This window comes from Lathyrus oleraceus, chromosome 3 (assembly GCF_024323335.1).
Source record: "Lathyrus oleraceus cultivar Zhongwan6 chromosome 3, CAAS_Psat_ZW6_1.0, whole genome shotgun sequence".
Taxonomy (NCBI): Eukaryota; Viridiplantae; Streptophyta; class Magnoliopsida; order Fabales; family Fabaceae; genus Lathyrus; species Lathyrus oleraceus.
In genome coordinates this window covers 29,719,556-29,746,687 of record NC_066581.1, presented here as the reverse complement: position 1 = coordinate 29,746,687, position 27,132 = coordinate 29,719,556, and the positions used below count along the sequence as shown (strand labels likewise).

At 38.7% G+C, this 27,132-nt stretch overlaps 2 protein-coding genes and 1 non-coding gene across 3 annotated transcripts; 1 reads left to right on the top strand and 2 right to left on the bottom strand.

Annotated features, from left to right (window-relative positions):
* Positions 1–236: 236 nt before the first annotated feature.
* Positions 237–1,070, bottom strand: LOC127132287 (uncharacterized). Its single transcript, XM_051061199.1, has one exon. The coding sequence runs from the start codon at positions 991–993 to the stop codon at positions 454–456; it is 540 nt and encodes a 179-aa protein (XP_050917156.1). The 5' UTR covers positions 994–1,070; the 3' UTR covers positions 237–453.
* An 8,533-nt stretch (positions 1,071–9,603) lies between these two features.
* On the top strand, positions 9,604–11,122 carry LOC127132286 (uncharacterized). The gene is made up of 4 exons (XM_051061197.1): positions 9,604–9,974; positions 10,524–10,679; positions 10,770–10,902; positions 10,991–11,122. The coding sequence occupies exons 1-4, from the start codon at positions 9,732–9,734 to the stop codon at positions 11,050–11,052; spliced, it is 594 nt and encodes a 197-aa protein (XP_050917154.1). The 5' UTR covers positions 9,604–9,731; the 3' UTR covers positions 11,053–11,122.
* A 3,106-nt stretch (positions 11,123–14,228) lies between these two features.
* LOC127133479 (small nucleolar RNA R71) lies at positions 14,229–14,335 on the bottom strand. Its single transcript, XR_007807451.1, has one exon. It is a non-coding gene; the product is annotated as a small nucleolar RNA R71 (small nucleolar RNA).
* Positions 14,336–27,132: the final 12,797 nt, after the last annotated feature.

The window sequence follows — 27,132 nt, the reverse complement described above, 5'->3', positions numbered from 1 at the left end:
GTAAGATATATGTGAAATTATGTGCAACTGATCATAGGATCCTGCTAACTATAAAATAACAAAGAATTAAAGTAGTGTTTAGCTATTTTGACTCCTATTGCAAGGCTCCAATAGGAACATTGCTAGATGAATTGAAGATACCTAGGACACAACATGATATTTGCTTGTAGACAACAAATCAACCATAGTCAAAGGATGATTGAATTGCAAGCATAGAGAGAGAGAGGAAGTTTCAGTTTCTAAGAGAATGATTGAATTGCAGTATTGCAATACCAATTTCCTTCCATAGACATATTTCTATAGAGGAAATGGTTTGTAATGTGTAAGATGATTGTTTGATAACCCTCATACTTGGCTCTTACTATTGAGTATTGACAACATTACATACACTTGTGACCAACAAAGCATAAAATCCAACACAAATTCAGAAACAAAAAAGAATGATAATAATAACTATTGTATGAAGTAGCCACTAAGAAAAAGCCCAAAGAAAAACAACAAAGTACCATAAATAAGCACAGTTTTCTGACCAGAAGTAAGAGAATTTCCACCAAGTCCATACTGTTGATTCTGAGCAAACCCAGCAATCTCAACACTTTTGCTCTCAAAGAAACTCTGCGCCGCACCACAAGTAGGACATCTCCAATCATCTGGAAGCTTCTCGAACTGATAACCAGGAGGAATGGGATACGAAGGGTCACCAACACCTTCATCGTATTTATACCCACATGAACGACATTCGTAGATTCCGGTGTTCAACACAGCGAATTTCTCTTCCAGGCGAAGCTTTTCGGAATCGGGTGAAGTTTGTTGTTGCTGTTGTTCTTCTTCTTTTGAAATGTCGGTGGAGTTAATGGTGAATTTTCGAGGGTGGATGGGTTTGAGATTGTGGGAGAGATGGGTTTTGGAGAGGTGGAAGAGGGAGGGTTTGGGTTTGGGTTTGAGAGGGTGGATTTGAGAGAAAGGAGTTGAGAGATGAAACGTGGAAGCCATTGTTAGAGTTTAGTTTAACTGACGGAAGGTGGTTGTAGTGACAGGGAAGTTGAATTGAGGAGTGGATGATAGCATAGCATCGTAATATGCCGTTGGGATGGAAACACGCTTGGATAAGGTAACCCATTCTATTTCTATTCTACTTTTTTCATTTTAATGAAAAATGGGTTTTGAAACTTTTTTATTTATTTATTTTTTAAGAAAAATTAATCCCAAATTATTTGACATGGGCTTCTTGTTTTGGTCTTGTGAGAATGATCCTTGAGTCACACCTCTCAAATTGTACATGACTTATTTACATAATATTAGAAGGTAAGTAATGATCCTTCGTAATTTCAAAATATCAATAACGACCTTTTCATTACAATAACAAAGGGAAATTAGAAGTTAAGAATTAAGTTCATGTGTCAAGTGATTATGGTTGGAACATAAATTAGATGTGAAATTCATAATCACCGTTTAGCTGAGGATTTAGACGGCTGCGACACACTAAATTGTCTAAGATTTGAAGAAAGATAGTTTGTGAATGATATGACAAAGTACAACATGGCGTCGAGGTACATAATAAGTGCATTGAAATATACGAATGTTGAGAATCTAACAAGTGTCAAGAAAATATATAAAGTCAAAGTTAGATACATGTTTACTATTAAAGGTTCATTCACTGAAATCCAATATTTGTTGAGATTAATTCATAATGAGAAGTATTTGTGCTAGGCTAGAAACATACATGATTTTAACATTGTGGGTGATATATTTTGGACACATATTGATTTAGTGAAGTTTTTTTAATATATTTTATTTGGTTTTGATCTTTGATTGCACATATAAAACAAATAGGTATATGCTATCACTACTTGAGATGTTGGTGTTACATGAACTAAGTTGACATTCTCTGTTGGGTTTGCTTACTTAGAACATGAAAGGGAGTCAAATTTCACATGGGGCACTGGAGAAGCTGATGAGTTGTTCACATCTGAGAAATTGTTTCCCAAGGTCATGGTGATTGATCGGGAACTTGCCCCGATGAATGTCATTGAAGTTATTTTCTCATCCTCGGTCCACCTCTTATGTATATTATCCATGTTACGAAAACTATTGGTGCAAAGTATAAGGAGTTTGTTGAGGTTAATAGACAAGATCATGTGATGTACTTATGTAATAAGATCATGTATTCAAATAGAGTGTTTGATATGAGCAATATTTGAAACATTTTGAGCTAGTATGTCATGATATCCCTTCCTTTGTTGATTATGTTAGCCAAAAATTGTTGCCACCCTATAAGGGTGGCAAAATGGGTCCGACCCGTCGGACATGTCCGTTTTGCCTGCACTTTTTCGCGAGAAAATTCAAGGTTTTAGACTCACACCCTTTAATATACTCGCGCTGCTCGTCTCACTTTTTGGGCTTTTGTGGGGCCGAACATTAACATAATTTTTTATAATTTTAGGCTTAAAATATAGAGTGCATGCGGGCCCTCCTTGCCCCACCCTCATTTTTTTGCGGTACGGGCCAATTTTATGCATGCACCCTCAACTATGCTCGTCCCGCCCCGCCCAGTTTTTTCAGGCTTTATCACATAAGATAGATAAGAAAATAAAATTCATATATTATGGAAAAAAAGACTTATAAATTAAAGGAAAAAATTGATTACAAAGTAAGAAAGATGGAATATAAAGCGCACAAAAAATAGGAAAATTATTGTGTTATATTTACAAAAGGCCTTGCCTAGGGCTACGCCCTAGGACCTCCTTAGAAGAGGCGACGACGAAAGTTCGCATATAGGAAGATATTACCTCGCCCGTGAGTCTTCCATCACCCATACTCGAGGAAAATATGGGATAAGACGTGTCTTGGATAAGACGAAAATAACGATGAAAGTAAGAGTCGTTACTAACCCATGTGGGCGGTGGCATTTCCCAAGGAAATATTAGGTCTTAGAGACCCTTATAAATGCACCATCCTTCAAATGGAAAGAGGACAAACTCTAATTCATACCCATATTCTACTACATAAAAGAGCATCACACTCCTTGTAACCATGACACACGACTATCGTAACCGCCCTCATGTAACTCTTGTAGCACAGACTGCCAATATAACCTCTCACCTCACATGGGTTGGTCACTAAAATAGTCTAAAAAACCACCGTACAAGGCTTCTCGCCGCTGTGAGCAAGTCCTCACCACCCAAATGTGTTATACACCTACTAAGGCATTTGTGCCTCCCTGCCCTTGCAGGGGGAGTACACATTTGTACTTTTTTACCAGTATAGTGCCGCCCACCATTGGTCCCCGATAAAACTAACTTGAGCCACACATTTCCCTCTAACTATTCCATCCCCTTTTATGGAGATGACTAACAAGGTCTGATGTCACGAAGCCAACACCATAGTCAGAGGTATCTCTAGGAGGGGCCTCTCTAGGGTCGCCCGAAGAAGATATGTAAATCAGGTGTTCGCAATAAACGTCATATCCATGTGTTTTTCTGGAAACACCATAGGAATGGCAAGGGTTAACATCGTTTTCTCCAAAGAAAATGCCCTGGAAACCAACCCTCGTGACAATGATCCCTTGTTCATAACCGTTAAACATCGGAGTCGGGATATCAAGCAAGTGTTGATGGATCTGGATAGCTTCGTCGATGTCCTGTTTTGGGATGTCTTCCAGAAGTTACAACTAAATCTGGAGGACGTACAGAGGTTCAACAAATTTATGACAGGATTATTGGGCGAACATGTACAAATAATGGGCTATATGAACTTAAAAACACATGCGATGGGGGAGATAACACCAAGACCATTGACGTTAACTACCTCATCGTAGATACCATGTCATCTTACAATATCATCTTGGGGCGCCCGAACATCAATACCCCGGGAGAGGTCGTATCCACCCGATATTTAACCTTGAAATATCCATTCCTAAATGGAAGAGCATGAACCATCCGAGGAGATCAAGAAGTGGCTCGTGAATGCTATTTGAGCAGCCTTGAGGCATCCAGAGAAGAGCTTGCATTGGTTGATGCCCATCCTTCCAAAGTTCCAAATACTAACTCTAGGGGTTGGGACCCCTAATTGGGTGCAAAGGAGGAAAGACTCAAGCCTATAGAAGATTTGATGGAAGTATAGATAGGTCCTCACTCCCATCAAGTTACAAAGATAGGCACTTCCTTGTTTGTTTGGGGAGGAGCGAGAGCTAGTCGATCAAATTAAAAAGAATGTAGACATGTTCACACGGGGGCCCTCACATATGCCAAGTATATACATAAAAGTCATAAGACTTCGCCTTGCCATCCATTCCTCAACCAAAACAATGACGTAGAGAAAATGGAAGGTAGGTGAGGAAATGAGGCATGCCATTGATGAAGGGGTGGAAAACTATCTAACGTTGGATTTATCACAGAATCAAAATACCATACCTGGATAACTAACGTATTCCTAGCACAAAAAGCCAATAATAAATGGCACATGTGTGTAGTTTTCACAGATTTGGGTGTCGTTTTCCCCAAGGATTTGTATTCGCTGCCAGACATCGAGCATTTAATCGACAAGTATTAAGGTTACCGTATGTTAAGTTTCATGGATGCCTACTTGGTATACAATCGGATCCAAACGGATCCCTTCGACGTGCCCAATAATTCCTTCATGTCGAACCATGACAATTACTACTACAATGTCATGCCATTCAACCTCAAGAACACTGGGGCCACATACCAGTGACTCATGAATGCAATTTTCATCCATCAGATAGGACAAAATCTGGAGGTATATGTTAACTACATGATCATTAAAACATGGGAGGAACATAGTCACGCTGATGACCTGAAGGACATCTTATAATCGACAAGGAGGTACGATATGCGCCTAAATCCTGCCAAGTGCTCCTTCAAAGTACAAGCGGGGTAATTTCTTGGTTTTATGCTAACAAGGAGAGGCATTAAGGCCAATCCAAACAAGTGCCAAACGGTCATCGACATGAGGTATCCCATGAGCGTGAAGGAAGTACAACAACTTACTAGATAACTTGCCTCTCTATCTCGCTTCCTCTCCTGTGTATGCGACAAAGCTTTCATTTTCTTTGTCGCCCTAAGGAAAAAAGAAAAGTTCAAATGAATCATTGAGCGTGATGAGGATTTCACCAAGGTAAATGAGTTCCTCACATTGCCCTCGATCCTCACTCTCACAAAGGAAGACTCATATTTTCTCCTCTATCTCTCAGTCACTGAATGTCGATGTGTTCAATACTCGTCCAAGAAGTACACAAGGCGGATATACATGTGTATTTCGTAAGCAAAATGTTCAAAGGTGCCGAGACACACTACTAGAAGATTGAGAAACTCTTTTTGGTCGTTGTCTTTGAGGAAATAAAACTCAGGTTGTACTTCCATGGGCACACCATCCTGGTAAAAACCAATTATCTCATCCAACAAGTTCTGGAAAAACCCAGCTTGGCAGGAAGAATGGTATCATGGGTAGTACAACTCTCTGAATACAACATCTAGTACATCCCTATGGGAAACATCAAATATCAAGCCCTAGCCGACTTCATAGCTAAACTTAATTCGCCCATAGATGATGATCCCCCCCCTCCTTTATTAGACTTTATCCGTCAATGGCGCCTCCAACATTAAGGGAAGTGGTGCAGGAATAGTTCTTGAAGGACCTGGTGATATAGTTATCAAGAATGTCGCTGCTGGAAAATTACAGAGTCAACATCATCCTTTATTTGTTCCTAAGGAACGAGTAAATAATGATAAAACTTAATGTTAAGGGTGAGAGACTAAGATTCGGGAGTCGATTAAGTAAGGGGAATGTATTAGGCACCCCTCACTTTCAGTGTTCTCAATAGAATCCTCCTCTAAATCTAGGGTTAGTATGTTCGTCTAAGGGAAGCTTGCTTGTTACTTACTCTTGTGTAGTTACTTATTACATATTTACAAGAAAATTGTTTTATTTCATTTTTAAGAAAAGATATGATTTAATTATAAAAGGGACCTAAAAAAAAGTTTTTTTTTATAATTGCACTCGCCTAAGTGTTATAACTCTGTTCATACGTAACCTCAAGCATTATGTGAGATCAAAGTACTGTAGTTCGGCTAGAAAAGTGTTGTGTGCTTGTTGATTTTAGATTTTGAAAAGTTTTCAACGCATCGGGGATGGAGAAAGTATTTGATTTTAAAATGCCTCAATGCATAAGAGCAGAGGACTTAAATTTGAATGTGTGGAATTGATTTTAGTTAACTTGTTAATTGCAAAAATGTTATAACTAATTTAATTAGAAATTAAATTAAATGTTACACACACACACACACACACACACACACACACACACACACACATATATATATATATATATATATATATATATATATATATATATATATATATGTGTGTGTGTGTGTGTGTGTGTGTGTGTGTGTGTACATAATTAATTTCATTGGAGAAAGTATTAAACATAATTAATTAGCGAAAGAAGGATAAATATTATCTTGATTAAACCCTAATTAACCCTAATAATGTCCAAGTCTTAACCCTAAAATTAATTATGAAATTATCCTAATAAACCCTAATCATAAAACAAGTTTTTTTGTATTTTTTATTTATTGATGAAAATAAAATAAACCCTTAATTACTAAAAATTAATTATTAACTAGTTTAATCAATTATTGATTAATTTCTAATAATAAAAATAAGTTAATGATATTATTTATTAAGAAAATAAAATAAATAAAACAAATAGAAAAGAAGACACAGGGAGTGTGTTTTATACTGAAATAAAACTGAGTTTTTGAGAGGGGTGTGGAAAGCAATTGGAAATAGACCCATTTTCATTTAGCCTACGCTGAGGGGGAAGTCCATGGAGGGAGAGAGTCAACGGTTGACTCTCTCTAGACCTCCTAATCATGATCTGAGGGATCACGTGAAATGCAATCAAGGGCCTAAATGTGGACTACTGGTCAAAGTATGCAGAATGAAGGATTGGGATGCAAAGTCAACAAGGGAACCTGGTACACACGCGCGCATAGTGGTCTAAGTGAGTCATTGAAATGATTGGTTCAGAATGAACCACGTGATGTGACATGGATCCAACTCGGGGGGGGGGGGGGGGGTATTTAATGAAACCTTCTTCAACATATTTCATTTCTTCCCTTCTCTTCTCTCTCTTCATTCCACTCTCTCTCGTTCTCTCTAATCCTCTCTATCTCTCTTCCCCTCCGGCCACTACCAAACCCCGACACCGCCCCTAAAACCATTGTAACACCCAGGTTTCTGGTTGATACTCAACTAGAACCTTCATACCTTCAACCAATGTTCATCCAAATGATGAACATTAACCCAAAATCCAATCACAGACTCTGTCAAATCTAGATCTGCGATTGAATATCATCTGGGATCTTCGAACCTTTAAATTCCCAACACAAAAACCCCTCAAACCTTCAACCCTAACCTCAAACCCTTAGAATTCTAACCTAGGTTCAACATGAACCCTAACCCAAACCTAGAAACTATGAATCATATGAACCCTAACCCTAACTTAAACCCAAAAATATCATAAACCTATCCAGATAAACCTCAAACCCTAGTTGATCCATAAGTCAGCCCACCCTAAACCCCAATCAACCCTTTAAACAATAAATCACACAACAAAATTTCTAAACCCTAAGCCAACTTCTCAAAATTAATCACATACAATCACATATTTATTGGGTCAGAGAAATCTTTACCTTCCCTGCCGTAATCGAATTAGGTTGAGTCCCCTTCCTTGTATTTAATTCCTTGCTTTGATTCTAGTTTCTGATTCTTGCTCTTAATCTCCTTGATCTCCCTCTAATCCTCTTCTCTTTCTTTTGCAAGTTGATAACACTGAAATTTATCGTATTTTCGACTCCGATTTCACATGCATTCTAGTTGTTTTATTGTTATTTTGTTGTGTTATTACTATGTTTTTCTTTGTTTTCAGATTTTTACTTTAATCGGAGCCCCGATCGAGAAAAGGAGCGAAAAAGAGCTAAAAATCCTAAAATTCAGCATTTTGTACTTGTGGCTTCCACCATGGCTGGCGCCATAGACCCTGCCATGACGTGTCCAAGCTCAACCTCCCTCAACTGCCAAGTTCCCCACTACTTCCACTAAGGCACCTCAGATTGGCCTTGTGGCGGGCGCCACAAGAGGAAAATTTTTCCCTCCCATTTTCAAGTTGAAGGGCATCCTTGTCATTTCCATCTTTTTACTTGCTTATAAATAGAAACTCGAAATCACTTTTTCAATCATCCAAACTTAGAGCAGAGGCAAACTCAGAGCAACTTTGTTTCACTTAGGCATATATTCAGTATTTTAAAGTGGTAATCGCTTCGCATTGGAGTATTACCACAATTGTGTAATCAAGTATGTGATCGAGTCTGTAATCGAGTTTGGAGCACTTTGGAAGGAAGTTAGTCCTGCCGCCATTTTCATTTTCGCTTTGCAATTTATTCAACCCTCCGATTGGAGCAGGTTTTTATTACTTGTCTTTATCTTATTTATTTTCCCGCACTCGCTTTACTTTATTTATTTTCCTCGCACTCGCTTTACTTTATTTATTTTCCCGCACTCGCTTTACTTTATTTATTTCCTCGCACTCACTTTACTTTATTTATTTCCTCGCACTCGCTTTACTTTATTTATTTCCTCGCACTCGCTTTACTTTATTTATTTTCTCGCACTCGCCTTAAATTATTTATTTTCTCGCACTCGCTTTACTTTTATTTACTTTCCGCACTCACACTACTTTTATTTAAATTAATGCACTTTTACTTTACCATGTCTAACTAAATTTATAAGGTTAGAATGTATGGATCGTAATTGCACCGATAATCCATACAATTGCTCGTAGAAGCACTTAAGGGCTATTTTAACTTTCAACCTAAGTTTTCCCGCACTTCAATTCCGTTGGGTAAGATCGAAAGCCGTCCAACGTCTATCTAAACTTAATTGTTTTTAACTATTTCAAAAACAACGAAAGCGCTTTGTTTAGTTCATTAGGAGATTTTAACTTAAGAAGAAAAGAGATTTTAAAACTATTTTCGGACGCGTTTATAAGTTTAGAGTCTGGTTCGTAAGAACCTCTTTTGGTTAAGAAATCACTACGCCAAAAAGTGCTTTTGGCAGCACCAAAAAGAAAGCGCTTTTTAAAAAAAGCGCTGTAATAGCTTGAAAAAAAATTCGCCTATGTAAAGAAAGCGCTTTTAAGGTAAAAGCGCTCTTATAGGTCTCCACTTATGAAAGCGCTTTTAAGGTAAAAGCGCTCTTATAGGTCTCAGTCTCACATCTATGAGTTTCACACTTATGAAAGCGCTTTTAAGGTAAAAGCGCTCTTATAGGTCTCATGGGTTTCACACTTATGAAAGCGCTTTTAAGGTAAAAGCGCTCTTATAGGTCTCAGTCTCACATCTATGAGTTTCACACTTATGAAAGCGCTTTTAAGGTAAAAGCGCTCTTATAGGTCTCATGGGTTTCACACTTATGAAAGCGCTTTTAAGGTAAAAGCGCTCTTATAGGTCCTATGCTTCAAACGACGATTCGCTTTTTATATTTTATATTTTGAAAATTTCCATTTTTATTGAATTTGGGAAAGGGAAAACTGAGTATGAAACGCTGCGTTTTCACTTTTTCTTTGTTTCAGACTCACACCACATGTTAGAGTCTTGAAATAAGAATAAGACTTAAGAGCTAAAAAATCGCGTGTTTTTCGAGAGGGAATGGACGCGCTTGGATTTGGGAGTGGATTTAGCGGCTTCTGGAAGTGGAATCCGTCACCGGAATCTCGACGGCGTCGTATTCGCTCTAATTCGACTTCGCCTGATTCCATCGTCGGAGGTGGTTATCAGTTCCCGGTGAAGCAGGCGATAACAGCCGCCTCCCTCGCCCTTACTGGTGACACAATTGCTCAGATCAGTAACCGTTGGAGCAAAGCCAAAGAGACGGATGAAAATGCCTCTCAGGTAAGTGTTACTGTTCAATAGAAATTATCAGAAAAATAAAAAAGAATTTTGCCTTGGTAATTTTTTGACGTATTTTTGTAATAGGTGATTAATTTTGTATGAAATTAGTGTTTTACTAGCACCAACACCTAAAAATAAAAGTTTGTTATTACATTTGTTATTTTTTAAAATTATTATCAGTGTCGCTGTAAGAGTGTATTAGTATGAGTGTTATGTCTAGAGTGTCCGTGATTCATAGATGTTATATATTGATTCTTTTGATGTAAAATTATAGTTCTGTAAGGTTCAGCTGAAGTGTGTTTTCTTTGAAGTTTGAAAGAGTTGTTTTTTAGGTGTATCCATCGTGTCAAGATTAATGTAAGTGCTACCGTTTGGCAAATGGTTATAGCCATTAGAGAAAAACATATTGTTTTTCATAATATGTGCTGAATGGTTTTTGGTTTTGGTCATGTTGAGAGGGTGAATGCGAGCTGCTATTTGTTTATTTTTGCATTAAAATTTCATGGTGATACTTTGGAGTTTGTTATAAACCAAACGGATTTTCTGTAGGATGTATTGTCGAGGCTTCTTTCGGAACACGATTTGCTACGTGCTCTGCGAATGACTTCCTATGGATTCCTTTTCTATGGTCCTGGTTCTTTCGCCTGGTACCAGTTGCTTGATCATTGTCTCCCTAAACCAAATGTCCAGAACCTAATGCTAAAGGTATTGTATTATGCATTATAGAAGCATGCAGTAGTTAAGGATAGTCACAGCTTCTAATTTCTCTTCTTTTTTTATCTTTTCTTTTGACAGGTTTTACTAAACCAGATTGTGTTGGGTCCGTGTGTCATTGCGGTTGTCTTTGCGTGGAACAATTTATGGCAACAGAAGCTCTCAGAGCTTCCAGAAAAATACAGAAGAGATGCTCTGCCAGCTTTACTTTATGGTATAAACAAATCTCATTGCCTAATTGTTACTCTGGAGTTACTGATATGCATATTTCTAATACCTTTCTGTGAAATTTTTCTGTTCAGGGTTTAGATTTTGGGTCCCTGTCAGTGTGTTAAACTTCTGGTACGCGTATTCACATGCATGATTTAGCATTCAATTATTCTACTAATTATTCTAGTTATTTGTGGTTTGAATTGCTTAGACATTGATGAGTCTTACATGCACTGAAACAATCGGAAAAGAAGATCTGGAACATATTTTTCGGCATCAAGAATTAGGCGTCGGTGTTATACACACATACATCCGGTAATCCGATCTATATATTATTTAATTACTTGAACAATTTATTTACACATTTCAATAAAAATAGTCTAATGTTTATTATGTTTTTATTGAAGGTTCTTGTATGACAATTTCATGCGCGGGAATGATCAATTGTCAAACAGATTCCGTTTCGTGTCTTCCTCCCTGGTCAACAAAGCATTAATTTGTAGGGAACCGGATTCATGTAGAGAGTACTTAGTCAAGAGATTCATGGCCAGCAGTACAAACAACTTGTATCTTTGGCCGTATAATTCAGGGTTAGATTTTAATTCTAAGTTTATTCTAATCTTTAATTGTTTCTTTTACGTAAAAAATTTCCATATAAACTTTTGTTTTAATTTATAGGTGTCACTGGTTGTTGCTTGCTATTGATCCTTTAAAAGAAGTGGTATATTTTCTGAATTCGATAGATGGTGAATGGACAAATTATCCGGATATGAAGCAATTAGTTGATACGTAAGTGAGACTGTTCTAAATATTCGTGTATATTTATGTGAGATTGTTCTAAATATATGTTTTTATTTTGTTAGATCAATAAAAGTGTTCCGATCTCAAAGACAAGCTCGAGTACCACGTACTAAATCCAGCAACATTACGTGGATAAAAGTGCAGGTACTTTAATTTTCACAATTTTGCTTATAATAGTGATGCTACTTGATAAGAAAAGATAACTATACATTCTTATTTTTTTTTCTATGTAGTGTCCTCTACAGCGCAACGGTATCGATTGCGGATACTTTGTAATGAGGTTTATGAGGGAAATCATTAATATGAATCAAATAGAGATTCCAATCACGGTATGGATTTATAACTTAGGATTTGTTTTAATATTTATCGAATATTTCATATTATTTATTACTTTTAACTAAATCATGCATATTATGTTTTGTTATGTAGTACTTTGATGAATACAAGTGTGCTCATTACACGAGACTGCAGTTGGAACAAATCAAGGATGAATTGTGTCAATATTTTATTGAGAAAAGATTAATTAGTATATAATGGTTTCAAAATAACATGAATACTTTGATGAAGAATGGTTTCTGGTTGGCAAGTGTATAGTTCTTTATATTTTTAACAGATTAGTTATGACTCCAAATAGGCCGTATAACATATTAGTTTTGACTTGTGTATAGTTCTTTATAATTTTAGTGATATCTTTAATTTCATGGATAGATTAATGTGTTCATTCTTGTGTTGGTTTGCTTTAAAAAATTACAAATGCTTGAATTATGACTCCAAATGTGTTCAGTGCCTATCTATCCTTGTGTTGGTTTGCTTGAATTATGACTCCAAATGTGTTCATTCTTGTGTTGGTTTGCTTGTGTTGGTTTAAAAAATTACAAATGCTTGAATTATGACTCCAAATGCTTGAATTAGAGAGACTTGATTTACAGGTTTATGGGATTATTCCCAAAAAATATTACAGGTTGAAATGGTAGGCTTAAACTGAAGGCAGCGTTTTGTTATTTTACTAGAGGAAAAGACAGCGCTTTTTAGTAAAAAGCGCTGCTAAAGGTTGTCAATAGAGAGCGCTTTTTACTAAAAAGCGCTGCTAAAGGTTGTCAATAGAGAGCGCTTTTTAGTAAAAAGCGCTGCTATAGGTTGTCAATAGAGAGCGCTTTTTACTAAAAAGCGCTGCTATAGGTTGTCAATAGAGAGCGCTTTTTAGTAAAAAGCGCTGCTATAGGTGGTATATAGACAACCTTTAAGAGCGCTTTTTACTCAAAAGCGCTGCTAAAGGTTGTCAATAGAGAGCGCTTTTTAGTAAAAAGCGCTCTTAAAGGTTGTCTATATACCACCTTTAGCAGCGCTTTTTACTAAAAAGCGCTCTCTATTGACAACCTTTAGCAGCGCTTTTTAGTAAACAAAAAGCGCTGCTAAAACCTATAGCAGCGCCACCTACGGCAGCGCTTTTAAGCGCTTTTAAAGGCCAAAAAAAGCGCTCTCATAGGTCTTTTTTGGCGTAGTGAATCCAGGTTATAATACTTTTCAACTTAGTCAAGATACTATATTTCTTAAAAATAGGTTTACTACTCTAACGCAATGTGCGCCTTTTTATAAGTGACAATAAGAGGGTTTGATTAGGGAGTACAACTCGGTTCTGAATACGCGAAAGCGACAGTTCCCGTTAAATTAGTTCTTTTCAAAGTAGGAAACATTGCCCATAAGTAGTTCTATTAGCAAGTACTTGGATTATTAATTGATTGTGTGAATTACATTCGACCCTGTCTTTATTAATTAAACTTTATTCAATACTTTACTTTTCATTGCACACTCTAAAAACACCTATTTTGATTGCCTTTGATAAACACCATAACAATAGATAACGATAGATTGACACTTGGTCTCTGTGGATTCGACAATCTTTTATATTATTCTGACGCGTTCGTATACTTGTGAAAAACACGCATCAAGTTTTTGGCGCCGTTGCCGGGGACCAATTTCGTCAAATTTCATTTTCCTATTGTTATATAGTTTAGACTTAGGCTATTTCCCACCGGTCAATGCGAAGAACTCGCAGCACCGAAAGTTTAAGCTTAGTATATCCTCTGGCGGAACCTGAACGTTACGCTCGTGCACGTTTATTCTTTCATAGAATTAAGAGAGCTATGGCCGAAGATCAAAACCAAAGACCTCTTAAAGATTTCGCTCAACCATCAAATGAAGAACCTAGTTCTAGTATAGTAAACCCAACCATCCCAGCTAATAATTTTGAACTTAAACCATCCCTGTTGCAACTAGTGCAACAGAGACAATTCGCAGGTCTCGCTACTGAGAACCCAAACCAACATTTAAAAATATTTCTTGAATTATCAAACACTTTTAAAACCAATGGAGCTTCTCCTGAGGCAATACGTTTAAGATTATTCCCTTTTTCCCTCAGAGATAAAGCCCTATCATGGTTAGATTCCCTTCCACCCAATTCCATTACGACTTGGGATAACCTTAGAAGAGTTTTTCTTGCTAGATATTTTCCCCCCGAGTAAGACCGCCGTTCTTCGAAACCATATAACTAGATTTACCCAAAACCAAGGAGAATCATTGTTCGAAGCTTGGGAGAGATATAAAGAGTTGTTACGAGCATGCCCACATCATGGTTTAGAAATTTGGTTAATCATTCAAACCTTATATAATGGACTTCACTATAACACGAAGATGACCATCGACGCTGCCGCAGGCGGTGCTCTGATGAACAAACCTTACCCTGAAGCTAGTGCCCTCATCGAAGATATGGCTCAAAACCATCAATCATGGGGAGTCGAACGAGCGACAGTTGAGAAGAAGGAAGCCCAAGGAGGAGTGCATGAACTAAGCTCTATAGACATGATGCAAGCTAAAATGGACGCATTAGCCCTTAAGGTCGAGCATATGTGCATAAACCCGAATACTGTAGCCGCAGTTTCGTCGGATTGTGAGATATGTGGAACCAAAGGACACCAATCTGCAGAATGCAGTCTATTAAACGAAACCCACTCTAAGCAAGTGAACTACACCCAAACGAACCCATACTCGAATACCTATAACCCTGGATGGAGGTATCACCCGAACTTCTCCTATAAAAACAATAACCCAATCCAAAATAATGCACCTCCGAGACCTAGTTATCAAGCCCCTAGATCAAATCAACCTATGCAACATGTACCACCAAAGCTGAGCCTTGAGAAAATTATGGAAAATTTTATCACCGCTCAAACCCAACAAAACAAGGAGTTCATGAACCAGAACATTCATGTTAACGAATTGATTACTCAGTTAGGAACCAAGGTTGACCAAATAGTTACTCATACTAAGATGCTTGAAACCCAGATCTCTCAGGTAGCTTTAAACCAAGCCCCTCAGACTACACCTGGAGGACAATTCCCTGGACAACCTCAACAAAATCCAAGAGGACAAGCCAATGCCATTACCCTACGAAGTGGGAACGCTTATGATGAGCCACCAAACCCTAGATTGAGTGAACCCGAAACTTCTAAGGAATGTACCGAACCCACTAACGAAGTAAAGGAACCAGAGGAACCTGAAAACCAGGAAGGTCGAGAAAAAGGAGAAGAACCTAAAGATAAAACTTACGTACCACCCCCGCCATATAAACCACCTATACCATATCCGCAAAGACTCAAACAAATCTAGATCAATAAACAGTATCAAAAATTTATTAAAGTTATAGAAAAACTTCATGTAGAAATCCCTTTCACATAAGCCATCACCCAAATACCTTCTTATGCAAAGTTTCTTAAAGACATCCTTACCAACAAACGTAGACTTGACGATCCGAAGCCTTTGGAATGTAATGCTATTTCCGAGGACAAATTAGCAAAGAAAGATAAAGATCCTGGAAATTTCTCCATTCCTTGCCTTTTGGGTAATCATGTCATCGAAAAAGCTTTTCTAGACCTAGGAGCTAGTGTGAGCTTAATGCCTTTAGCGGTTTGTGAGAGGTTAAACTTAGGAGAATTACAGCCCACTAAGATGTCACTTCAGTTAGCCGATAGATCTGTTAAGTATCCGATAGGCATTTTAGAAGATGTCCCTGTTAGGATAGGTCGGTTATTTATCCCTACTGATTTTATTGTCATGGACATCAAAGAGGACAATGATATACCAATCCTTCTAGGTAGACCATTCTTATCGACTGCAGGAGCCATAATAGATGTTAAGAAAGGAAAGTTGACATTTGAGGTAGGTGACGAGAAAATAGAATTTATACTTTCAAAATTTCTTATGGCACCTGTGATGGGAGACGCGTGTTATGCCTTAGATATCATTGATGAATGTGTTAGAGAACTAGAACAAGAAGAAATTATAAAAACAATTAAGTTACCATCAACTCTCATAAGGGAAGATGATGACTCTAAGAAATCCTACATCAATGATAACCTTTACGAATGTTTATCCCTTACCCCAGATCCTATGCCATGTTCTAAGAAACCAACCTTAGAACTTAAGGAACTGCCTAAGAACCTGAGATATGAGTTCCTCGATGAAAAGATGAACCGTCCAATTATAGTCAGTGCTACCTTGAGCCAAGAGCACACGAACCAACTTTTAGACGTTTTACGAAGATATCCCTCAGCCTTAGGATATAATATCTGTGACCTGAAAGGTATAAGACCATCCGTATGCATGCATCGGATTTCGCTCGAAGAAGATTCAAAACCCTCAAGGGAACATCAGAGAAGAATAAACCCTATAATGAGTGATGTTGTTAAAAAGGAAGTTCTTAAGTTACTTGAGGCAGGTATAATCTATCAGATCTCGGATAGTAAGTGGGTAAGCCTTGTGCATGTAGTACCTAAAAAGGGAGGCATCACAGTCGTGTAAAACGATAAAGGCGAACATGTAGCAAAACATTTAGAAGGAGGATGGCGGATGTGTATAGATTATAGAAAATTAAATAAAGCAACCAGGAAGGATCATTTCCCTTTACCATTTATCGACCAAATGTTGGAGCGTCTAGCCAGACACTCTTACTTCTGCTATCTAGATGGATACTCTGGATTCTTCCAAATACCTATCCACCCCGAAGATCAAGAAAAAACTACCTTTACATGCCCTTATAGAACTTTTGCCTACAGACGAATGCCATTCGGCCTTTGTAATGCCCCAACTACTTTCCAACGCTGCATGATGTCAATCTTTGCAGATTACCTATATGGTATCATGGAAGTGTTTATGGATGATTTCTCGGTTTGCGGATTTGATTTCCACAATTGTCTTGCTAACCTTGAGAAAATCCTGGAGAGATGCGTGGAGGTGAACCTCGTGCTAAACTGGGAAAAGTGTCATTTCATGGTGACCGAAGGAATAGTTTTAGGACATATAGTTTATGAAAAAGGTATAGAGGTAGATAGAGCTAAAATAGAAGTTATAGAAAACCTAAAACAACCAAAAACCATCAGAGAAGTCCGAAGCTTTCTTGGACACGCTGGATTCTACCGGCGTTTTATTAAGGACTTCTCCAAAATAACCAAACCTTTAACTAGACTTTTAATGAAAGATGCTGAATTCATTTTTGATGAAAAATGTAATGATGCATTTAATCTTTTAAAGCAAGCATTAATCTCAGCACCTATTATGAAACCACCAGATTGGTCAGAACCTTTTGAGATAATGTGTGATGCTAGTGATTATGCAGTTGGATCCGTTCTAGGACAAAGGAAAGATAAAAAATTACATGCCATTTATTATGCCAATAGAACCCTAGATGCTGCCCAACTTAACTATGCAACAACTGAAAAAGAATTACTCGCTGTAGTTTTCGCTATAGACAAATTTAGATCTTATCTAGTAGGAGCAAAAATTATAGTTTACACCGATCATGCTGCCATTCGTTACCTATTAAGTAAAAAAGATGCCAAGCCCAGGTTACTCCGATGGATTCTATTACTACAAGAGTTTGATTTAGACATAAGAGATAAAAAAAAGGCACTGAAAATGTAGTAGCCGATCACCTTTCTAGGCTAGAACATCTAAAACCTGAACTAGTACCCGTAAATGATAATTTCACCTATGATAGACTGATAGCTAGAGTAGAAACCATTGAAGATGATAACCTAAGCCCTCATGAGCATCCCCAAAATTCCTTAGCAATAAGTAACATACCCTGGTATGCAGACTTCGTTAATTATGTAGCTGCTGATATAGTACCCTCTGATCTTGACTACCACCGCAAGAAGAAGTTCTTCCACGATGTGAGAAACTTCTATTGGGACGAACCACTCCTTTTCAAAAGGGGTAAAGATGGAATTTTTCGCCGTTGCATTCCAGAAGAAGAGGTAAATGATATTATCAAGCATTGTCATTCTGCATCTTATGGTGGACATGCGAGCACCTCTAAGACATACGCCAAGATTCTTCAAGTTGGCCTATTCTGACCTACCATGTGGCGTGATGTCTATGCTTGCATTGTCAAATGTGATAGATGCCAACGCACTGGAAATATTTCAAGGCGTGATGAAATGCCTCTAAGAAACATTTAGGAAGTAGAGCTCTTTGACGTATGGGGTATAGATTTCATGGGACCTTTCCCACCATCCTTAGGAAATAGGTACATCTTAGTAGTTGTAGACTATGTGTCTAAGTGGATTGAAGCTATAGCTGCACCCACAAACGACACTAGGGTAGTAATCAAACTATTTAAAAACTATATATTCCCTAGATTTGGAACACCACGTTTAGTCATAAGCGATGGAGGATCACACTTTATATCGAGAATATTTGACAAATTTTTAAGAAAATATGGAGTTAGGCATAGAGTAGCAACATCATACCACCCACAGACTAGTGGCCAAGTAGAAGTGTCCAATAGGGAGATAAAACAAATCCTAGAGAAAACTGTTTCTATTTCTAGGAGAGACTGGTCTCAGAAGCTTCAAGAAGCATTATGGGCCTATAGAACCGCTTTCAAAACCCCTATAGGAACTACTCCTTACCAACTAGTCTATGGAAAATCCTGCCACTTACCGTTCGAATTAGAGCATAAGGCCAATTGGGCCATTAAAACTTTGAATTTAGACTACCTAGCCGCTGGAGAAAAGCGTACCCTAGACATTCATAAACTAGAAGAACTTAGGCAATCGGCCTACGAGAATGCAAAAATATATAAAGAGAGGACAAAAGCCTATCACGACAAAAGAATAGTAAAGAAAAACTTCAAAGTAGGCGATCTTGTTCTCCTTTTCAACTCTAGGTTACGACTCTTCCTGGGAAAGCTACGTTCAAGATGGACTGGTCCTTTCGAAGTGTCCAAGATTCTGAGATCCGGAGTGTCGCATTACGCGAAAAACCGGCGGGAAAACAAGAATCAACAGAGCCGCCACCGTGCGTTATTTATCCCAAAAGAGGGAAAGGAAACGCTCAGAGTAAACCTGGAAAAAGCATGGTCTCGCGACCAAAGAGAATGGGATCAGGAGTTGATTATGCGAAGGGAAGGTATTAGCACCCCTACGCATCCGTCGTACTCGACGGGATCCACGCACAATAGAAAGGAAAATGGTTGCTAAAACACTGCTCACACATATACACTGGCTGAAAGAGACACAAGAAAACAGACAAGGCTGACTCGGCAGGATATCGCATCCTGGGCCTACTTAGTCTATCAAGCATAGACATCAGAGTCAAAGTAGTTCGGACTGGGGGAAACGACACATGCTCGCTAGGATGTCGCATCCTATGCATACGTATCTCCTTTGGACGAAGGAGAATCAGAGCATTCGTAGCTCGGCTAACACGCACACAAACAAACACGGGCAAAGGCAAACGTAGAGCCCGAATGCCAATCACTGGACTTACATCAGCATCCGAACCAAAACACACACAAGGGGGTTGAAACACAAAGGTTGAAAAAGAAAAAAAGGCGCCCGGAGAGATCAGCTCATCTCCTGCCTACGTACCTCATCTGGTATGAGGATCAGGGCGACGTAGTTCCCCTACGCAAGGATACAGGACTAGCTTAACCAGATAACAGAGGGAGACACAACTAGGGAGACTAACTCGAGCCTAGATGTTATCATGCAAGATTGTCCCTAAGTCAAGGTTTCTAGCTAACTTGCACAGGAAGCAAGCCTATCCTAAGCATGACTTGCACAGGAAGCAAGCCAAACTAAACCTAACTTGCACAGGAAGCAAGCCAAAGCAAACACACAAGCACAAGTAGCACACACTATATTCAAGCAATGGGCTCAATCAAAGTTAGGTTTTAGTCGAGGGGTCACATCAACCTCAACAAACAAACCACTGTAACTGGGTAGTGTTAGCTCTTAACCCTAATATTGAGAGTTAGGGTGAAGCTGATGAAAGGTGAGTGAAGATGAGACTTCACAGCTCTTATCCCTGGCCTGGGAGAGCTTAAGACAAGAATGTGTGGGTTCAGAAAGTGGGAACCCTTCTACACATATGACACTGACTCAATGTACAATGATCTTGGGTTAATATCTACAATGCATCAACACAGTGGTGTGAGCAAAGCAGATGACACACAGAATAGCAGGGGATGGATTGCACATCCCTTGTATCTACCAATGCCTCTTCACTTAGGAGGTCTTTGAATATGTGCAAGGACAAAAGTAAACAGTCACAAACATTGCCTCTTAAGGAGGACTTCAGACAGGTGCCTGGCCAAGTAACAGGCCAGGTCTTCCAGACTACATGGAGTAAGGAAATTATACCTCAATGCAAATTGCTGTCAAGCAAAGCAAAGCAAAGTTCTCAAAGAACTAATAGCAACTAAAGTACCTGAAATCAGTCAAGCACAATTAGTATACCAGACACAAAGTTAAAACAAACAGCATAAGCCAACAGACAATACGGTCAAGCATATGTGCAAGGCACAAGCTTATAACAAGTGAGCTAAGCAACCTACAAAACAAACAAGTTAATTCATGATAAACAATCAAACGCATTCAACTTGTATTGATCTCTTTGAAGCATTTGTTGCTTAACCTGAAAAACCAAGCTTAAACATGAGCAACAAGACCACTAGGACAAGCCTAGGGTCAAAAGGGGATAAAAAATTTAACAGCAAGGGATAAGTGTCCAAAGTCAAGACAAATCAATCAAGAAGCAAACCCAAGTGGTTTCACATTCATATCATTTACCATCATCATTTCACAAACAAATTAGGTCAAAGCATGGCATATAGAACCTCAAAAAAGTCAACAGAATGACTCAACTCAAATCCAATCAAAAGCATTTCAATAAATCCTCAAATAAATCATGATCAAACATCATCCACAACATGATAGGCATACCAAATTTCATCTCATTTGGATCAAATAAAGTAGGTCAATGAAAATCAGAAAGTCATGGTAAGTTCAAGCATCCTCATACAAAGCATCAAAACATGCAACAACTTCAATTAATCATAAAACAGAGACAACATATGATAAATGAATGGGACTAAAACCATGACAAACTTTAAGATGTCTACAATTCACATGTCAAACTTCAAGTCCATCCAATAATGTATGAGAATTTCACAAATCAAATGGCATCATGTGTCACAAAAGTCAACAATTTGGTCAAGCAGGGGAGAAATTGTCAATCAAATAGGAAATGCATTCAAAAATTACAGAAAAATTCACACACATTCTCAACATGCACAAGTGTCTTCATGCAAAAATCTAGACCATTTTGAGTTCAATAAGCATGGTAATTAAAATCATGCAGTTGGACATGCATGGTGTGACACAAATTGTCACACCCCTATTCAAAAATTCATATCTCCACAACCAGCAATGATAAAATTACAAACTCTATACCAAAATCACCATGAACATGTCTAGTTTTAGCACAAAAAATTTGAGAGGCATTGGATCATGTATCATCATTTCACAAGCAATTTGGCAAGACATACACAAAATGGACACACATGAACAAACCCTAGCACATTTAAAAATCTATATGTGCAAAAAAAACTGGAAAAATCACCATAATAAAATAGAGATCAAGAGAAGCAATCCACAAAAAATCCCACCAAATTTGGATTAAAATTGAGGAACTTATGATTTTTCTAAGTTGGCCATGCAAAATGAAATAAAATAGAGAAAAAGAAATGGATTTAATTAAATGAAATAACCGGCAGTGGCAAACTTGTAATATTAGCGTTCATTAAGTGGAACGCTGCGTTCCAAAAAGAAGGCGTGTCACATGCTTATTGGTTTCATGGCCAATGAACTTGGAAATCATGCAAAAACACGGGTTGGAAGATCAAATGCACTTCTGGGTTTGGTTTTTTAGGGTTTTAAGCTACAGCAACGTGTTCATCCACACGATGAACAATATTCTCAGATTTTTGAGGTGAGTACACTAATCAAACCGTCTAACCACGTACAACACAAATCCAATCCTATTTTACCCTAATTCGTACTAACAAAAGAGAACTAAGCAAAAACACAATTGACCAACAAACTTAAATTCCAAGTTTCTCTCTCAATAATCAACCATTTGCCACGATTTAAAGCTCAATGTAATCAGCATGGAAAGACCTTCAAGAAGTATAGCATGATTTGGACAAAGGTGTGGTTCGAAATTTTACCTTGCTTGAAGCACAGTGTTGGAATAGTGGTCCTTTGGTCTCAAAAAGCTGAAACAGATGCGCAATGAGGTTTGTATTGATGAATGGAGGAGTCTTGAAAGCCTAGCTGCCTTGATTCTAGCTCCAAATTCGAACTGCCATGAATGAAGCTCAATAGAACAGTGGTGCTTTGATGCTTTACAGTCGTGTTTTGATGCTTACAGAAGCTCCAAGAATGTTGGTTGATGATGGCACAATGAACAATAGCACAGGTTCTTTGCAATTTTTCAGAAAAAAATCGAATGAAGAGTTGAGTGTTTTTGAGAGAAAATGAAGTTTGATCTGTTTTGGTGAATAGTGGCTAGGGTTTTCAGTCTGAAATAATCAATATATACTCTGTTTAACATTGCTTAAGTGTGGTTAGTGAAAATGGTAATTGGTTTTAGCTTAAATGAAGTGTTTTGCCAATTTGCTAAAAACCACTCAAATTGCATGGGGTGCATGTTAATGCACGAAATTGGGCTTAGGCATACCCCAAATATGATTTCTGAACAATTGCAAATGGTAAAAAGCATTGGAAATGTTTAATTTGAAAGCTCATTTTTTCACCTCTCTCTTTTTTAATTCATGCCACTTGAAAAAGGTCATTTTGCTTGGATAATTTTTGGTGAATTGTGATGAAAGATTTGGATAGAGCATATCAAATGTGACTTGTAGCAAAAAACCTCACTCAATTTGGCCAAATGGTTTGGAAGATATGCCACTTTGAAGTTCAAAAAATCTTGAGAATGATTTGATCATAACTTGCCAACCATAAATGAGAAATGAGTGTTCTTGGACTTTTTGGAAAGGTGAGAGCAAGATCTTCAACTTTCATGTTGGACAAAATTTCATTTGAAGCTTGTATGATGATGTAAATTTGAGGAGAAAAACTTTCTATTTTTGGCAGTTTCCAATTACAGGTCACCTGCCATTTTAGGAAACTTTTTGTCTGACTTTATTTTCTCCAATCTTGATCTTTGAAATGTCAAATGAGACTTGTATGGACATGAATGAACCCTTTCAAACCATCTCCCACCTTGAAATCCATAAAATCAGGCACAGTTGACCACAGTTGACCATAGTTGACTTTCTAGGGTTTCTGGTGAATTGAACCATGACTGATGACTTCTGATCACCCAATCCTTAACCAAAACACTTCAAAAGGACCCCTAGGTCATGTGAACATGTTGGACCAACCCTAGGGCCTTGTCTCAATGGAAATTGCACTTGCTTGCTTGACTGACTGATCTCCTGACCAGTTTGACCTAATTTTGTCTGATGGGCCTGCACTTGGGCAAAGGACAATGCAATGCTATGCAGTGGACTATGTTATGTTAATGACCTAATATGAAAATGTATGTACAAAAGGTAGGTGCAAATTTGAGGTGCTACAGCTGCCCCTATTCAATCAACTGGGAACCCGAACGGATGAGAGCAACGGCTGTCAGACTTTCAGGGTACACAGGGATTGAATACCAAAGAACCGTAGAAATTTGCACTCTGCTGGATATGATACAAGAAAAACCAAGTCATTTACTGATGACGGCTGCACGACAACTTCAGGCAAGCCAAACCATTTACCGATGGCTAGATACTGGAAACTTGATATTTACCGATATCAATTTCAGCGAGACCATTTACCGATGGCTGCTGGGAAACATCTTGATATTAAAAGGAAGCAAGACCATTTACCGATGGTGGCTTTCAAAGAAACTTGACATTTACCGATATCAACTTCAACAAAACCATTTACCGATGGCTGCTCTACCGGGAACTCGATATTTACCGATATCGAAGAAAACGGGGCCATTTACCGATGGCGGATAAATCTGGGAACTCGATATTTACCGATATCGAAGCAAACGGGACCATTTACCGATGGTGTCTACTTGGGGGGCAAAGATATATTTGTAATGGAATCAGACAAGACGTTTACTGACGACTCTTGGGGATCTTGATTTTATCAACAAGAAAATAACGCATGACCAGACATTTACCGATGACTGGGATGAGACTCGATGTTCACCGACATCGAAAGATGATGTTTACCGACATCCAAAAACGACCAGACATTTACTGATGACTGGGGAAATACTTGAGAAGCTTGACATTTATCGACACCAACGGAGAGGTGAACACTTCACTGGGGAAGGAAAAACAAAAACTGCCACCAGAAACCAGACAGGACGTTTACCGACGACTCTACTGGGGATTTCTAGCTGGGGATTACCAGACGTTTACTGATGACTGGAAAAAACTCGACGTTTACCGACATCGAAAGATGATGTTTACCGACATCAAACAAAAGCGACCAGACATTTACCGATGACTGGAGTGAGACTCGACGTTTACCGACATCGAAAGATGATGTTTACCGACATCCAAAAAATGACCAGACATTTACCGATGACTGGGGTGAGACTCGATGTTTACCGACACCGAAATAATGGTGTTTACCGACACCAAACAAAGAACACACGCGGGTGCTGAAATGACACTTACCGGTATCACAAGAATGACATCTTAAGTACGTCAAGGCAAGGCTAAACACTTGCTGGGGTCTCACTGGGGAGAAGCAAACTTTCCGTTCGCGGACGGGTGAGGAAATACCTCTGTGGGGATATCAATCCTGAATACTGTCAAAGCAACCGTAGCAGACGTGCCGTGCCGATGTTTAAACAAAATGATCCGCCTCTGCCGGGGAATACAGTCTGATTGGGTTAACACATGAATGCATATGTTTGAATTTTTCTATGGCGTAATGCTCCATATGGAATGGAAATGCTACGCAATTTTGAGAATGCAATGATCACTACATGCATGATGCAAAATGATGCAAATTTCGTCGGGGAATACACAGGACGACTGTGCTGAGAAACCATCAATACAACTCCGCTAGGGGAGAATAAGGCAACTCGCTGGGGAGTAATAAAGCAACTTGCTACGGACAAACCGGCAACTTTGCTGGGGAGAGTCCCAACCAAATCACAAGTAGGATAAACTCTGCTCTGGGAAATAACTGCTGGGGAATGCTCACAGATGACGACCTGCAAAACAGAACAACAAATGCCCCCAGGGGATACATGGACAAGATACGCTCAAGTGTCCTCAACATTCAAAATGATTTTCAAATGCTTTGATCTTTCTGCACGTTATTGTTTAGCCTTCATGCTTTTATATGCAATGCTTATAAAAAATTCGGACGTTTTTGCAAACAGAACAGTAAAAAATAAAAACAAGAGAGCTATTTATCTGAATAACGACTTTTATTGATTGAAAGTGTGCCTGAAGAGGCAAATACATTGGGAAGCAATTCCTAGAAAGAGGTAATTGCGCACAAAAGGAAAATAAACTATCCTAATGGCAATGTGAACACGGCATCCACTATTTCCCAATTCTGTTATAACTCATAGATCATCAGTTTTTCTCCCACCTTCCTTGCTTTCTGAGAAGACTGACTGGACCGATCACATCTTTAGAGATGGCAGATAATGAAGCGCGATGAGGTACAGATAACTCAGACTGTAGTCTTCACTTTAATCCCTCTTTTGGCTGGATCGCCCTTTCGGGTTTTCAATCCACCGGGATACCCATTTTTGCCTAAGCCGCCCTTGTGGGTTTTCGACTTACCGGGTGTACAAATTCTTTTCATTTTTATCCCTAATTTTTGCCCGAACCTTTTCTTTTTGTTTTTTGGTTCGCCGGGATGCCCTTTTTTGCCTGGACTCTTTTATTCTTTTTGTCCAGCGGGTCAATTTATGCGAAGTATTTTTTGACTACATCTGAGTTAACAGGGGACGGGAAATCTTCACCATCCATTGTTGTAAGCATCAAGGCTCCACCGGAGAAGACCTTCTTCACAACATACGGGCCTTCGTAATTAGGAGTCCACTTGCCCCTGTTATCTGTACCGGGAGGAAGGATCCTCTTCAAAACTAAATCACCAGTCTGATAGCTTCGAGGACGCACTTTCTGATCAAAGGCTCTCTTCATCCTTCTCTGATACAACTGCCCATGGCATACAACTGCTAACCGTCTCTCTTCGATAAGGCTCAACTCATTAAACCTTGTTCGAATCCACTCAGCTTCATCAAGCTTGACATCCAACAGGACCCTCAGAGAAGGAATCTCCACTTCAACAGGTAGGACTGCTTCCATACCATACACAAGGGAGTACGGGGTTGCCCCGGTCGACGTACGTACTGAGGTACGCTATCCATGCAAAGCGAAAGGCAGCATCTCATGCCAATCCTTGTACGTCACGACCATCTTCTGCACAATCTTCTTAATATTCTTGTTTGCCGCCTCTACAGCACCATTCATCTTTGGTCTGTAAGGAGAAGAATTGTGATGTTCAATCTTGAAATCTTTGCAAAGCTCCTTCATCATCTTGTTATTGAGATTCGAACCATTGTCAGTAATGATTCTCTCAGGAACTCCATAACGACATATGATTTCCTTCTTGATGAACCGGGCAACCACTTGTTTGGTAACATTAGCATAGGAAGCTGCTTCCACCCATTTGGTGAAGTAATCAATCGCAACCAGGATGAAGCGATGTCCGTTAGATGCAGTAGGCTCGATCTTCCCGATCATATCAATGCCCCACATCGCGAACGGCCAAGGCGAATTCATGACATTCAGAGGGCTTGGTGGTACATGCACCTTATCTGCATAAATCTGACATTTATGGCACTTCCGAGCGTACTTGAAACAATCGGATTCCATAGTCATCCAGTAATAACCGGCTCTCAACAATTTCTTAGACATTGCATGACCACCAGCATGGGTACCAAAAGATCCTTCATGCACTTCTTGCATCAACATGTCTGCTTCATGTCT